This window comes from Haematobia irritans, chromosome 1 (genome assembly GCF_050003625.1).
Source record: "Haematobia irritans isolate KBUSLIRL chromosome 1, ASM5000362v1, whole genome shotgun sequence".
Classification (NCBI taxonomy): domain Eukaryota; kingdom Metazoa; phylum Arthropoda; class Insecta; order Diptera; family Muscidae; genus Haematobia; species Haematobia irritans.
Genome location: NC_134397.1, coordinates 197,594,179 through 197,611,655, shown reverse-complemented (window position 1 = coordinate 197,611,655; position 17,477 = coordinate 197,594,179). Strand labels below are relative to the sequence as shown.

General features: G+C 32.4%; 1 protein-coding gene across 1 annotated transcript; it reads right to left on the bottom strand.

Moving 5' to 3' along the window:
- Window positions 1–343: 343 nt before the first annotated feature.
- LOC142222380 (uncharacterized) lies at window positions 344–16,259 on the bottom strand. The gene is made up of 2 exons (XM_075292508.1): window positions 15,300–16,259; window positions 344–2,667 (listed from the first exon to the last, which is right to left on the bottom strand). Exons 1-2 carry the CDS (start codon window positions 15,348–15,350, stop codon window positions 913–915), a joined length of 1,806 nt encoding a protein of 601 aa, XP_075148623.1. The 5' UTR covers window positions 15,351–16,259; the 3' UTR covers window positions 344–912.
- Window positions 16,260–17,477: the final 1,218 nt, after the last annotated feature.

Below are 17,477 nucleotides of genomic sequence, written 5' to 3'. Positions count from 1 at the left end.
TTGAAAAAATCTAAGCCAAAAACAGGAATAACATTAATTTTCCTTTTTCTTTTTATCGCCAGGTAGACGAAATTATGAAATAAATCGCATACTTTATTTTTTAATAATATAAAATGTTATTATTTATTTGTATTATTACAACAATTTATCAGCATAAAGTGAACGCCGTTTTTTATAGATTTATTACTTTAGAAACTTAAATATGTACTATTAAATTTAATAACTATTATTAATATATACATATACATAATTATAATTTATATTTTAAATTTATATAGTTAATAAGGATATATTGTCTTTAACAAGTAGGGTAATTTTCTTAAATTAATAAAATTAAATTATAAAAATATATAATATTGCACAACAAAAATTTAGTTTTATTTTTTTTTTATACATATACTAAATCTATTTCTATAACAATTATGTATACTAATCATTGATTCAGAATTTTTTTCATGTTTCTATAGAAGGTACAATTTTAAGTAATTTCAAAAATAGAATTAACAAAATGTCTATAAAATATACAATAGTTAAACAATTATATTTTAAAAATAAAACACAGCTTTTTGCCAGAAAAAATTAAAAAAAAAATATATATACTTAGAGAAAATATTTGACTACGAAATAGGTAAGGTCCATCTTACATAAAGAAACTTTCAAGTATTATGGTATTTTGGAAGTTATGATTTTCTTATTTGGAACCAAACCGGGAATTTTAAATCTTACAGAATTGCCTCAAGAAAGTGATTTCTAATGATTTTCTTCAGCTTCGACCAAAACATACATAAGGCGGCCGAAGTTGCCCGCAAATATTTTATGGTCTTCAGATTGTTTTGCCCAATTTCCTATTAGGAATTTCCAAATAATAGTTTACCCATCATCAATCGCCATAATTTCTCAATTTCAAGCCACTTATAAATTCACCTCCAATATTTGTGGTTTCATTTGCAGGAACTTATCTTGAACTTCTTCAATTTCTAATGAATCAATGCCACACATGGATAACTCTTTCAAGGACTTACATAGTTCCACAACATAATCTATGGATTTTCCAGTTAAATTTATACAATTGCTAACATTTAGACGTCTTAGACGTGGTAATCCTTGGGCTATGTGTAACATGGCATCATCATCAATCATAAGGCAACTGGAAATGGTTAGATCTTCTAGGGAACGACAATTTTCCACTAATTCCTCAATGCCCATAGAGGAAATTTTATGGCAGTAGCCTAAAACCAATTTACGAAGCTCTCGGAATTTCAAGCCTTTAGCCAAAGCACGATTGGAGAGATTACGACATCCCCTCAACGATAGGCTCTGTAAGCCTTTGAGGTTACGTATTGTGGCAGGATTTTCACCATATCCCAAGAGACCTTCGTCGCTAATCCGCATACAATCATCCAATATTAGGTGTTGCAATTGTGTCTGATGTCTGAAGATATTCTCGAGAGTGGCATCAGTAACGGCGTCACGGCAAGATTCTAAACTAAGATAAGTCAAATTGGGTAAACGTTGAGCCAACATACACATACTCTCAGGTTCGGTATCTGTGACATCGTTGAGAACCAATGTTGTAAGTACTGGATTTGTGTTCTCCACTAGGCCCTGCAGCAAACCTTTGGAAGATATTTTCGAACAGTGTGATATGTTCAAAGTCCTTAGGGATTTCTTAAGTTTGCCCAGACTTTTAACACCTTCATCGGTGAGACAGCTGCAAAACATCAATTCCATAGTCTCTAAACTATTGGGCCATTTATCTACGATTAACTTCAGTAAAGGATCATCCACCTGTAAACCTCCACTTAAATCCAAATGCTTCAAAGGAGCCCTCAGGGGTAAACATTCGAAGACATGTTTCAGCCACATATAACAAGAGATACCGGTAATTTTCAAAGTCTCCAAACGTTCCAACAACACAAACACCTGTTTCCATTTGGCTACCATCAGTGGTGTTGACCGCAATATTATCTCCAAGTGTCTCAATGATTCTGCATGACATTGCAGCGTATAGATTAGTAAATCTTCATGATCTCGATTGACTTCTATGCAAAGTTTTTCCATTTTTACCGATACCTCCCGGGTCAAATTCAATATCATATGGGTCTTAATGTAAGTGGTAACATTACTGCAGGCTATATCCAAAGCTTTGAATTTAGGGAATTTACCCAAATTTAAAGAAAAATTATTATCACTTTGTACTGTGGGTATATGGGTGACTATTAGCTCCTCTAATTCTGGCAGGTGATCATTGAGTAAGGCAAACACAGGAGATTTATATAGGCGCAATTTTTGCACTTTAGTTCCTAAATGTTGTAGTATCTTGCTTACATCTGCACTTAGATCTAGACCATGTAACTCCAATGTATCATAAGTTAAACGTTGAGCCAACTCGGAATCTTGATGTAGAGCATCCAATAAAATATCAATATTTTCTTTGTTTACCACCACTTTGGTTTTATCCATGAATTCGGGTAACTGCATCAGATCATACCATCGTCGACAAACCATGCGTATTTGTTGTAAATCACCATGAGGTAGATATTTGAATATGTGGATCAATAGTTCGTTGGGTAAATCATTCCAACTTGGACTAGCATAGTCTATCACAGGTTCAGAGGAATGTTCAAGGAAGTCACACAAATCCATCAAGGTATCCATGTTCTTTATCTGAAATAAAGAGAATTTTTGTAGTATAGAAAATATAATGAGTATTTAGTATAACTATTTGATTTGAATATGGAATACATAGCCTAGTTGGTTGGAAGATTTCTTTTACAAGACGATAAACGAGTTGCAATTGGCTTCTCTTAGATTTAATTGATTCAAAATTTTTTTAATTGAAACCAAAGTCAGTCACAAAAATTAATAATTTCAATTAATTTTTTAATTGGATCAATTATTTTTTAATTAAATTTTAATTAATTTTTAATTGATACTATGATTTCTGTCAATTAAAATTAATTAGATTAAATTCAATTAAAAATTAATTAGATCAATTAATTTCGTAATTGAAGACAAACAATATTTTTTGTGTGTGCTACAAATAAATGTTACAACTTCAGAAACCCTACTATTTGAACCGGAGGGAGTATACTTTTTTACATAACTTACAAAAATTTTTATTTCTGTCTCTTTTTTATAATTAAATACCCAGCAAAAAAATTGGAAGTTCTTCTAAGGGCACAACTTTAAAAGCACTCCAAAAATTACCTCCCAAAAAATTTTCGTTTAATTCAATTTTTTATAACTCGATTTTTTTCATATTTTTAATGGAAACTTTAAAATTTTTTGTTTCAAATAGGTTAAAAATAGATTAAGAATTAATAAAATGGTAAAAATTATTTAAATTTTTCCGAAAAAATACCGAATCCATTGCAGAAAAATTGCGAATTTTTGAAAATATTTGATGCCAAACGTTCCACATAAGCGTAAGAATGCATTAGAACTCATAACAAAATTTTAAAAATTATTTATTTGTCAAAATATCACAAAATTTCTTAATTCACATACAAAACACTGATCACACCTTAAGAAGTGATGCAAAGCCTGTTAAAATGGTAGACATCCGTCCTATGACAAGTCCATGTTAAATTCATCGCTTCTGCGCTAATTTTGCACCACTTCTGGATCCAACACGAAAATTTTCACAACTTTTTTGGCGAAGCTTTTTTTGCTGGGTATGTATGTGTATTCATTGGTTAGCTAGAAGATTGTTAACGATCTCTCTAAATTACAAAACTGGAACTTCCTGAATCTTCGGTTATTTACTTCATCTTAATTTACTTACCTAGCTATTAACTTAACTTTATTGATTATTTTCGTCTTGGCTGAGAAATTAATTGACGCTGCCTTCTTTTTTAAATACGTCTGATTTTATTTATTTTTAACACGGAAGTGAATTAAAATTCTCATTTCTTTGGGTTTCTTTGAAGTAACCAATTTACTAGGTTGCTTGGTTATATTAATAGTTGACCATATCTTTGGAAATGTGTTTATCAATTCCAAACAAATTCTCCACATAAGGTATCAGGTGGCAGTAATTTTTCTGTATACGCTTGATGGATTACATCTGTCTGGATGTAAGGTTGTTTAAGTAGCCCTTTCTGGTAGTTATCGATATAAGCAACCACCTTGTACATTTAGGCAATATGTTAGAAGTAGGTGTAATTGATAGGAATAATGCCCAAATTCTTTTGTTTTTTTTTTTTATTTCTTATGAAATCTTCACGTTATCAAGTGATTAAGGGTAAGATCTTACTTATGCAATTTTCGGTAACTTTGATACAATCTAACCATCCACTTGTTTATAAGCGAAAAATTCGAAGTTTTCAAAAAGATTTGGAAGTTTAAATATCAAGTCTTTCAAAATTGAAATGATGAACCTATTATTGTAAAAATTAAAAAATATATATTTTGATTCACATTTTACACGATCTATCCATTCTAATCTACTAAATATGTTACATTTTTAAAAATCATTGATTTTTCTATGGCAAAATTCAGTTATCGTACATTACTGATTCACCAGTTCAGTTCATCTCTCAATTCGTTGTCCCATAACACATCATTCGACAGCTGTCACAAATGTAGGCGTGTCATTTCAATATGAAAAATATTTTATTTGAATCACAAATGTTCATATCCACCTATAACTAGGAAAATATGCAAAATTTAACAATCGAGATTTTTGTTTTTATTTGATTAGCAAGATATTTCAAGATATCGTCTATGTCCACAACTTAAAATATTTGTAATTAAAAATTTAGAGAGGCATAAAAATGGAAACATGATGAGATAATAAGGTAAAATTCATATGCATATGCTTGGTTACACATGAATCAATTACAAAAACAAACAGATTCAATCAAATCATCCCTAAGGCGGATGCAGGTGCTATCGTCTAAACAACTGAGATATAATTGCACTGATTTAAGCATAACTAGAAATATAAAATTATGTTGCATACAAATATTGTAATTATTGTAATACAAAAAATGGTCATGCCCTAATTGAAATGGCAATTATTTGTTATTCCAATGCATACCAAAAATAAATAAATAGAGCATTCTCAATGCGACACATGCAAAGCAGTTTTTTTTTTGGTGACTGCATATAAATTGAAATTTCCTTATTTTTTACATTTGAAAGACTTGTCGAAATTCCAATGTCATGTACATGTCAAAATATTCACGTTGGTGTGCGATTACATGAAGAATAACATATTTACAGATTAGCTAATGTGTAGAAATTATTGAAAACTGTTTTCCAATTTCCGCATTTGTAGAAAACATAAAATTGAAGATTTGGTCAAAAGATAATAGTACACTCAAAAAAAAAAGTTTACTTCGATCCAAAGATCTTGACCTTCCCTTAAGGATTTTGGTATTGATTCCGAGCCAAAGATGCGGCTTCTTTTAAATAAAGACAATTTTTAAGGACCTCACTGGCTTTAAATCTAGGATCAATAAAATTAAAATTGGATACAGATCTCATTCATCGAGTTATTATAAAGGTATTTATGTACAAACAAATTCTAATTTCAAAATCCAAATTATGCCAGGTACTTCAAAGTAAAAACATTTTTCTTAATGCTAAAAAAAACTTTAAACCAAAGATGCAAATCCTTAAAATAAGTCTTAGTCTATATTTGAAGCCTTTTTATCTTAAATTTAAAAATTCAATATGTCAGTTGAGTTAAAGACGATTTCTTTAAATTAAAAATGTTTTTCTTCAAGGAAAATTCGCCTTACTTCAAAGATCTACAACTTCAGCAGAGAGACGCAAAATTTCAAGATTTGTGTCCTAAATTTAATATAAAAAAAAATTTTGAAGCAAGGATTATAAACTTTCTTTTAATTAAAATGTCATTGTTTTAAAGAATTTTGTCCTTAGCATTGCGTAAATTTTTGAATTCTAAAATTTAAGTTGCAAAATCTTCCATATTAGGTCAATATTTTTTCCTGTGTAAGACATGTTTTTCAACACTTTATTTTAAAGACGTTTTTTACTTGAAACATAGCATAATTTCTACTGAAAGTCGAGTCTTAATTTGGAAAATAAAATTGTCGTTAACTCGTTTTTAAAGGACTTTGATACCATATGAAGAAAAAAAAGGTGAAAAAGCGAAAAATTAAAATTTGCTTCCTAGAAGCAAGTACACAAATCAATACCAAAATGTTTAAAGCAAAGACAAAATCTTTGGAACCGGGCATGCTTCTTTTTCAGTGAATAAGAACCATTTTTGTTAGATTTTTTTGAGAAATTTTAATTCTCTTCTAAACGTTCAAAAAATTCTGCCAATTTTTACGTCAATACTCAAATGCGAACGAGAATTAAAATCGAGAGAAGACGAGAATTCAAATCTGAAGATCAGCCTATAGGAAGCCATACAAAACATGGATATAAACTATATTTAGCACAGATTAGGCTATAGGGGGATATACAATGTAGTCCAAATTCCAGGCGAATCGGATGAAAATTGTAACATCTATGGCCTCAAAAAGTCAACTCGGAAGATCAGGCTATATGGAAAGACATCGAACCAAATATAACACATCACTTTGGGAACCTAAAGTACCTCTGGATTTGTAATTTAAGACAAATCGAATAAGGAATGATGTTAGATAAGTCAATCAATAAATGTATGTGGAAGCTGTATCAAAACCATGACCGATTTCGCCTATCTTCTATCTTCACCTTCTTGCAACCAATTTATTTATCATCATTTTGGAAAAATGTAGATTGACAATCAACCAATTATCAGAATAAATTCAGACAGTTCCCTAAAACCAAAAGTGAAACACACTTGAACCTTTCGAAAAAGGTTTTACATGATAGCCGGCTTATGCCGAAATAAATTCGTACAAACATATCTCTTTTCCTTTGCCACCGTCAAATCATCGATTTGAGTGCAGTTGGCTGGGTTTATTTTGAGCGTGCTTCTTCTTTTTACATCCTCACCATACGATGGGGGTATATTAACTTTGTCATTCCGATTGTAACACATCGAAATATTGCTCTAAGACCCCATAAAGTATATATATTCTGGGTCGTTGTGAAATTCTGAGTCGATCTGAGCATGTCCGTCCGTCCGTCTGTTGAAATCACGCTAACTTCCGAACGAAACAAGCTATCGACTTGAAACTTGGCACAAGTAGTTGTTATTGATGTAGTTCGGATGGTATTGCAAATGGGCCATATCGGTCCATTTTTACGTATAGCCCCCATATAAACGGACCCCCAAATTTGGCTTGCAGACCCTCTAAGAGAAGCAAATTTCATTCGATCCAGCTGAAATTTGGTACATGGTGTTAGTATATGGTCTTTAACAACCATGCAAAAATTGGTTCACATCGGTTCATAATTATGTATAGCCCCCATATAAACCGATCCCCAGATTTGTCTTGCGGAGCCTCTAAGAGAAGAAAATTTCATCCGATCCGGCTGAAATTTGGTACATGGTGTTAGTATATGGTCTCCAATAACCATGCAAAAATTGGTCCACATCGGTCAATAATTATATATAGCCCCCATATAAACCGATCCCCAGATTTGGCTTGCGGAACCTCAAAGAGAGGCATATTTCATTCGATCCGGCTGAAATTTGGTACATGGTGTTAGTATATGGTCTCTAACAACCATGCAAAAATTGGTCCACATCGGTTCATAATTATATATAGCCCCCATATAAACCGATCCTCCGATTGGCTTGCGGAGCCTCTAAGAAAAGCAAATTTCATCCGATCCGGCTTAAATTTGGTACATGGTGTTAGTATATGGTCTCCAATGACCATGCAAAAATTGATCCACATCGTTTCATAATTATATATAGCCCCCATATAAACCGATCCCCAGATTTGGCTTGCGAAGTCTCCAAGAGAAGCAAATTTCATCCAATCCGGTTGTAATTTGGAACATGGTGTTAGTATATGATCTTTAAAAACCGTGCCAGAATTGGTCCATGTCGGTCCATAATTATATATAGCCCCCATATAAAACGTTCTCCAGATTTGACCTCCGGAACCTCTTGGAGGAGCAAAATTCATCCGATCCGGTTCACATTTGGAACGTGGTGTTAGTATATGGCCGCTAACAACCATACCAAAATTGGTCCATATCGGTCTATAGTTATATATAGCCGATCTCCAATCACACGAAAATTGGTCCATATCGGTTCATAATCATGGTTGCCCCTCGAGCCAAAAATAATCCACCAAAATTTTATTTCTATAGAAAATTTTGTCAAAATTTTATTTCTATAGAAAATTTTGTTAAAATTTTATTCGGTTCACAATCATTGTCAAAATTTTATTTCTATAGAAAATTTTGTCAAAATTTTATTTCTATAGAAAATTTTGTTCAAATTTTATTCGATTCATAATCATGGTTGCCACTCGAGCCAAAAAAAATCTACCAAGATTTTATTTCTATATATTTTATCAAAATTTTTATTTCTATAGAAAATTTTGTAAAATCTTATTTCTGTAGAAATTTTTGTTAAAATTTTATTTCTGTAGAAAATTTTGTCAAAATGTTATGTCTATTTTGTCAAATCGAATAACATACGTATTTGATCGATCTTTTTTGATTTAATATATACCACGTATGGACTTACATACAATTTATAAGATGGTGTTAGGAGGTTTTAAGATACCTTGCCATCGGCAAGCGTTACAGCAGCTTAAGTAATTCGATTGTGGATGGCAGTTTTTAGAAGAATTTTCTACGCAATCCATGGTGGAGGGTACATAAGCTTCACCCTGGCCGAACTTACGGCCGTATATACTTGTTTTTCATTCGTTTTGTTTTGTTATTGTTAGATTTTTTTTTTGTTCTTTAATCATTGAATTTATTTCGGCATAAGCCGGCTATCATGTAAAACCTTTTTTCGGAAGGTTCAAGTGTGATTCACTTTTGGGTTTAGGGAACTGCCTGAATTTATTCTGATAATTGGTTGATAGTTTTGCTGCAAGTAGAGGATGCTGATGAGGAATGTGGTAATTCCGAAACGCGCGTCCATCCAACTATCTTGCAGTCTATAGGGCTTTGCCCAAATAAATTTGACAAACATTATTTTCCTCTATTGGTTAAGCTACACTTGTAGTTTAGTCAATGCATAGTCAATGCATTGACTAAACTACAATGCATAATCAAAAACAGCAAAAATGATTAAAAATTATTTATTTATCAAGATATCACAAAATTTTTTAATTCACATCCAAAACACTGCATTCGGATCACACCTTACGAAGTGATGCATATTTAGTGCAACGGCTGTTGAAATGGTGGACATCAGCCCATGTCAAATTCATAGCTTCTGCGCCAATTTTGCACCACTTCCGGATCCAAAAAGAACATTTTCACTACTTTTTTGGCGACGCCTTTTTTGCTGGGAATGTATAAAGTATCTGTAAATTACATTAACAGACAATCTCTAAGCGGCATCTATCTTATTATTAAGCAATTTTCTCTTAATGGGAAATTCTTAGTTTTGGTTTTTATCGCTTCAGCTTCCCTGTATTCAATGCATACACACATTTCGTAATTATTTATTTTAGTATGATGTGTAGCGTATCCAAACCAAATTTATCTCTTTTTCTACTTGAACATTATCGGTTATCATCCTATCATAGTGCGGAAACGCTACTAATACCACGAAATAATAAGTTCGAAAATCTCTATGGAAACATAATTCGGCTACTACAACAAAAACATTCATAAATATTACAATAGGGATTAATTTACTGCTACCATCCATGCAATTGTCCTTTTTTATAGCGATATACACAGGTCAACCCCCTAAAAATACGACCCTAACTGCTAAACACCCCCTGTGGACAAGTGTGTGTTGGCCAATATCGCAAACAGCAAACAACTGCAGCACTGTGTTCCTGTTCGACATGCATACAATGACGCCGTTACGCATGACAACCCCCTTCATTTGATAGAACCGTTAAACAGCTGATAACAAACAAGGAAACAGTTTTGTTAGATCGCTGACGTTTACCCCAATTTAAATGAATTTCATTCTTATTCATTCATTCCATATTGGTCATTGCCAAAAAACGAGGAATGCTAACAGTCTATTGCTGAAGACTTACACCTGACACTGGCACTCAAGGCAATGACCCTAGCAATTAATTTTAAAATGAAAACTGGCGGTTTTTCGTTTGTTGATGTTTTTGTTGCCGTTATCTGTGTTAGTTTTTTTATTGTTGTTTTAAATACCGCATTTATGCGCCAAGGTTGTTATAAATAGTAATATTATTGTTCCCCACATGCACATGTACTAATGTAGCACCTATCCACCACCTACATGCATGTGTAGGTGTCTCTTCAATCTCTACATACATACATATAAGAAAAACTATACAATTTGGTCATTGTCAATCATAAATTTCCATAAGCTACAAATTGCCTATAAACAATATTTGAAAAAATTATTAAATGAAATATTTTTTTTTATATTCACATATGTATAAACAATTGGATTAAAAAAACTACTTGAATATACATAGTAACATATATGTGTGTCATTTATTTTGAGTTGAATTGAGCTATACAAATACAACAAAACAAAAATAGTGCGGTCATATTTGCCAGTTGTAAAAATGCGAAACACATGACATCACCAATCAAATATCCCATATACACTTCTATTTACATTGCTACAAATGTGTCCGTCCACTTTTGTTCTCCATAGATACAAGTAAAACGTACGCACCGCAAAGTTATAGCAAATTGTTTTGCTGATAGCCAAAAAAGAGAACAACATTGAAATTTTTACGCACAATCTACAATAAACAGTGATGTCAACAACATTTTTAATTGCATTTTTAAGTATTTTATAAATGCTCATTTGACTAATTCAGATGAATATCCCAGGGAAAAAAATGGAAGTTGTTCCACAAACATTTCTTTTAAAACGCACCCGGAGTCCTTCATCGATTTTTTAACTTTCGATTAGAGTGATCAAAAAACCTTAAGTCGGTTTTTCTCGGTTCAAAGAACCCGGACCATTTTTTATAACCGATGTGCGGTGTTTTAAAAAATAAATAACCGGCGCAACCGGTTTTTCCCAAAGGTAGCAAAAATGTTTAATTAAATATAAATGAAGGAAAAAATACACCAATTTAATGAAAAACATTAATTTCTTGGCTGTAATTACGGTAACAATACCGTAGGCAAACATTAAAAAGTTGATTTTTTTTTACTTTTTTGTTTTCATATAATTTTTATGAATATATCTTAAACGTTATATAAAAGATGAAGAAGTCTCGACAACTAAAAATTTTATTGTATATACTGCATTTGGTTTTCGAAGAATCATTTTGTTGTTTTTCAAAATATTCACAAACAGATCTAATTTTCTACAGAAAAATATCCCAAATTAAGTATAATAATAATAACGTAAGTAATGTCATAGATTTTGTTAACAAAATATACGTTCCTACTACTATGTTGGAGGTGTTCATACCGATGCATAGAAAAAAAAAACAAGTAAGGAAAGTCTAAAGTCGGGTGGGGCCGACTATATTATACCCTGCACCACTTTGTAGATCTAAATTTTCGATACCATCCCACCCGACCAAAGTGCCGAGAAATGGCGAAGGTTCGCTAAAGCGAACATTTTTCGAAATAATTTAAAGCGCACATTATTCGAGAAAAGTTCGATAATAGAAAAATTTCGAACGTTCGTTTTTTCGAAGTAATAACGAATATTTTTCGGCTTATTTGTTGGTGTTCCGCCATGTTTGTTTTTGACAAAGACAGAGATTAAAAAGTCATTTCAGTTTAAGAAATTGTTAAGTGCGGGTGAAGTGTTTTAGCGAATCTAAAAGAGGTAAGTAATTTATTTATATATCTTTTAAAAAAACTATCTATTTTCATTCTTGTTTAATTTGCAGATGTATCCAGGAAAATGTTACTCATTGATTATAGTCCTTTTCAATGGCATAGCCACGATCGGCTTAATAAGAAATTCCGCACAAAGAAGTCAATGCAGTGCCTTAAATGACTTTAAATATATACTCCTAAATTTAAATATTTTAAGTATTTTGTTCGCAACACTAATATCTATATTATTTTCTATTATAATTATCTATATTGTGTTATAATAAAATAAAAACAAACTTGAAAATTTTCTTTTACTACACAACTTATAATGGGAACAAAATGGGAATAAAACACTATAGAAAACCTTCGAAAGCGGAATGATATCGAATACGAAAACGAATTCGAAATAGATTCGTTAACGATCAATTAAAGACATCGCGAAACCTTCTTTAACGAATCACTAGCAAGCTTTCGAAAACGAAGAGTTTGCTGGCAGTAACAGCACGACAGATGAACGTTTTTCGAAATTTTTTCGAACCATTCTCGATATCGTTTTCGATAGTTTTCTTCGAGAAAACCCCGAGAATATTTCTATATCGAATACGATAACGAACGTTGTGGTCAGGTGGGATATCACATCCGTCAAATGTGTTGGGTGCTATATATAAAGGTTTGTCCCAAATACATACATTTAAATATCACTCGATTTGGACAGAATTTGATCGACTTTAACAAAATCTATAGACTCAAAATTTAAGTTGGCTAATGCACTATAGGAAACATTTAAATTTGAAGCAATTTTAAGGAAACTTCGCAAAAGTTTATTTATGATTTATCGCTCGATATATATGTATTAGAAGTTTAGGAAAATTAGAGTCATTTTTACAACTTTTCGACTAAGCAGTGGCGATTTAACAAGGAAAATGTTGGTATTTTGACCGTTTTTGTCGAGATCAGATATATGGGAGCTATATCTAAATCTGAACCGATGTCATCCAAATTTGGCACACATAGCTACAATGCTAATTCTACTCCCTGTGCAAAATTTCAACTAAATCGGAGCAAAAAATTGGCCTCTGTGGGCAAATGAGTGTAAATCGGGCGAAAGCTATATATGGGAGCTATATCTAAATCTGAACCGATTTGGCTGATATTTTGCAAGTTTTTCGAGACTCATAAAATATTCGGATGTACGGAATTTGAGGAAGATCGGTTGATATACACGCCAGTTATGACCAGATCGGTGAAAAATATATATAGCAGCTATATCTAAATCTGAACCGATTTTTTCCAAAATCAATAGGGATCATCTTTGAGCCGAAACAGGACCCTATACCAAATTTTAGGACAATAGGACTAAAACTGCAAGCTGTATTTTGCACACAAAAATACATCAACAGACAGACATCGCTAAATCGACTCAGAATTTAATTCTAAACCGATCCGTATACTAAAACGTTGGTCTATGATTACTCCTTCTTGGCGTTTAATGTTATTAAAAACACCGTTTCTACCGGTCCACCGAAAAGGCGATTTTATACAAAACCGACAATCGGTGCAAAACCGGTCTACTGGTTTTCACCGACCGGTTTTGATCACTCGACTTCCGATGCATTCGTTTTGGACAATTCCACAAAAGTTTCTTTTAAGTCGCATCGCGGGATCCCCATCGATTTTTTTCACTTCCGATGCAGCCTTTTTCGACAAGAATTAGAAAGTACGCAGTTACACTATTTTAAGTGAGAATTTAAGTCTTGGACAATTACATTTTACAAAAAAGAGGAAATCAATGCCATACAACTTACATCTATAACAACTACTTCTGGAAAACAAAAATTCAAACCGATATCTTATTTCGTTCTGAATTTAACATGTTTTCAACAGACTGACGGATATAACTAAGTCAACTTAGAACTTCACCACGATACAGAATATCTACACTGTATGCTTTTTGAGATTAAAATTTTCGACGCGTTACAGAATGATAAAGTTAGTATCCCCCATCCTATGGTTGATGGTATAAAAACTTGAAGTCAAGTTTTAACAGCTAAAATAGAAAAGTATTGTTTCTATTTCCAAAATCTAATCTGTCCAAATTTTGCAATTATAAATTTAACTACAATCCCTACTTTGATTTTGCCATACTTAAATAAAAATTTAATATTATCCCTAGTAAAAAATAACGTCGACAAAAATTAGTGATAATGTTCTGTTTGGATCCGAGAGTGGTGCAAAATTGGCGCAAAAGCGATGAATTTAACATGGGCTTGTCATAGGACGGATGTGCACCATTTTAACAGCCGTTGCACTGAATTTGCATCACTTTATAAGGTGTGAATTAAAAACTTTTGTGATATTTTGCCAAATAAATAATTTTTATATTTTTTTATGATTTTTAATACATTTTAACGCTTGTCTGAAACGTTTGACCTCAAATATTTTCAAAAATTCGCAATTTTTCTAGAATGGATTTAAAATTTTTTGAGAAAATTTAAATAATTTGTACCATTTTCATAATTCTTATGGCCAGTTTTTCATCCTCCTATTAATTTTTAAACGGAGGATAGACTTCCGGTTAGTAAAATTGTTGTATGGGATCAGCTGTTAATAATAATAACAAGACATTGAGAATCTGGCCCTTACTCTGTTTCAAACCTAATTAAAACAAAACAATTAGGATTGCCAATTACAAATATGAGAAAAATCGAGTTTAAAAAAATGAGTTAAAAGAAATTCCTGTGTAGTTAAAATAAAAAACATCTTCAGAGGGACATTTTTGAAGTGCTTTTAAAGTTGAGCCTTTAGAACAACTTCCAATTTTTTTTTGTTGGGTCATTATATCGAAAAATGTTTGATATTCTCGTTCGATTAAGTAGGTCAACATTTTTAAACGCTTTTGCCCACGATGATAATATTGACATCACTGAACAGAATATGCTAAAGTCTTTACACAGAGTTTATGAACATTTTGGCCTTGTATTTCGTGTATTAACTGAGACGCACACAAAACAATTTGAAGAGAATTCATTGTCAATGCAAAACATTGAGAACTTAGACAATGTTTATATGGAAGCAAAAAAAAAAAAAAAACAAACAACAACAATCAAACAATTCTAATGTATGTACTATGTACATAAAGTATCCCATGGATGATAATGAATATAAGAATGGATGGATGGGATGCTTGATATGTTTTGGTTTTGTATACTCATAACACAACTGTCTTAAAAGCTATGACAAGTTAAGCAAACACATTTAGCCTATGTTGAAGATAAAAGCATTAACAGTTTCTTGGAATTACATGGATTTGTTTAAATCATACATTCGGTTACACACTTCCAAATGTCTACACTCTGCACCTTAATTAGATTATTACTATAGGCATGTAATTTATTCCATATTCCAATCTGAGTTTAAAGTTCTTGTGTTTGTTTTTTGGGTTCTTGTTCTACCACTGTACTTACCTGTTTCGATTTGGGCCCTTTTAAAACATGATTTGTTGTTCTTTTATCCATGGTTACTACTCTATTCGCTTCCTAGTTGTAGTGTCGTTCTTATAGACGTTGAAGTCTTCTTTTATGGTCGGTACTACTAAAGAGCTGATGTTAACAAAATCACTAACAATTTCTGGTTTTTGTTGTTTGTTCTATTTATTTACACGGAACTCTTTTGAAAAAAAATCTCCAAAAGAACTAAACGAAGTCGTTTTTTTGTAATTCTCCCACTTCCCTTTAAAATGTTGATTCTCCAATACACATACTCCTCCACTCACTATTTGAATATTATTTTATTTTTTTTTTACAATTCACTTTTATTCCATTTGAATTCTTAATTATGCTCGTTTAGATTTTTTATTGAAATTTTACTCAAAAAATGTAAAACAGTAAAATCTGAATGTTGTTTGATTTTTATTTTTTTTTGTAATCTTTCCAACTGCTTTCACGAAACGCTTTTCATTTTATGAATATTTTTTATTATTGTCATGTTTTTCACTGATTTTTCGTGTGTTATTCTTTTTTTTCATATGGAATTTTGGTATACGTATTATTTGAATTTATTTGTATTGTATGTATGGTGACGACGATGATGACAGGGAGACGAACGTTGTTATGGGTTTTTTCGACTTCTACTACGTCTCTATGGCAAAACAACAACCTGCGCAATAATATTCATTGTGCAGAAGAACTTCTATTTCATTACTTTAAGACAAGAGTTGTTGCCGTTATTGTTTATACAGCTCTTTAGAACGTATTTACTCATACCCAGCGTTCTAGCGTATACACAGAAGCACTTCCATTTAACCACGTACATTTGAATTTTCCACAGCACATGGGTCGGATAGCCACGATTTGTACGAACGCACTTCTATGTTTATTCGCTTATGTTTTGTGAATGGTCCCACAAACCCATTAGAGCACACAACTCAGAATTCAACCATGAATGCCAGTCACCCCAAATTGTTCTCTTCACTAGTTTGTATTCTTTTTACACATGACCAACATTTGATTCTCACTCTCTATGCATTACAAAACAATAGTGTACTCTCAGTCATGAGATTTTGTTCAACTCTAAAATAAACAATTCAGTATTCTCTTCGTATCTCTTATATGTTTACATGATTTCAGGGTTACCATGCTAGAAAATATATATTGTAGCAGTAGCTAGAATTCAATAGCAATAATCCAAAAATGATGTCAATTTATAAAGGGTGATTTGTTAAGAGCTTGATAACTTTTTTTTTAAAAAAACGCATAAAATTTGCAAAATCTCATCGGTTCTTTATTTGAAACGTTAGATTGGTCCATGACATTTACTTTTTGAAGATAATTTCATTTAAATGTTGACCGCGGCTGCGTCTTAGGTGGTCCATTCGGAAAGTCCAATTTTGGGCAACTTTTTCGAGCATTTCGGCCGGAATAGCCCGAATTTCTTCGGAAATGTTGTCTTCCAAAGCTGGAATAGTTGCTGGCTTATTTCTGTAGACTTTAGACTTGACGTAGCCCCACAAAAAATAGTCTAAAGGCGTCAAATCGCATGATCTTGGTGGCCAACTTACCGGTCCATTTCTTGAGATGAATTGTTCTCCGAAGTTTTCCCTCAAAATGGTCATAGAATCGCGAGCTGTGTGGCATGTAGCGCCATCTTGTTGAAACCACATGTCAACCAAGTTCAGTTCTTCCATTTTTGGCAACAAAAAGTTTGTTAGCATCGAACGATAGCGATCGCCATTCACCGTAACGTTGCGTCCAACAGCATCTTTGAAAAAATACGGTCCAATGATTCCACCAGCGTACAAACCACACCAAACAGTGCATTTTTCGGGATGCATGGGCAGTTCTTGAACGGCTTCTGGTTGCTCTTCACTCCAAATGCGGCAATTTTGCTTATTTACGTAGCCATTCAACCAGAAATGAGCCTCATCGCTGAACAAAATTTGTCGATAAAAAAGCGGATTTTCTGCCAACTTTTCTAGGGCCCATTCACTGAAAATTCGACGTTGTGGCTCGTTAGTATTCATTCATGATGAACTGTCAAAGCATACTGAGCATCTTTCTCTTTGACACCATGTCTGAAATCCCACGTGATCTGTCAAATACTAATGCATGAAAATCCTAACCTCAAAAGAATCACCCTTTATAACT

Coding starts and splice junctions, on each gene's coding strand:
- LOC142222380 (XM_075292508.1), bottom strand. CDS start 15,350: ATGGATAAAAGAACAACAAATCATGTTTTAAAAGGGCCCAAATCGAAA. Junction 2,668..15,299: donor AAGGGCCCAAATCGAAACAG/GTAAGTACAGTG, acceptor TCTTTATTTCAG/ATAAAGAACATGGATACCTT.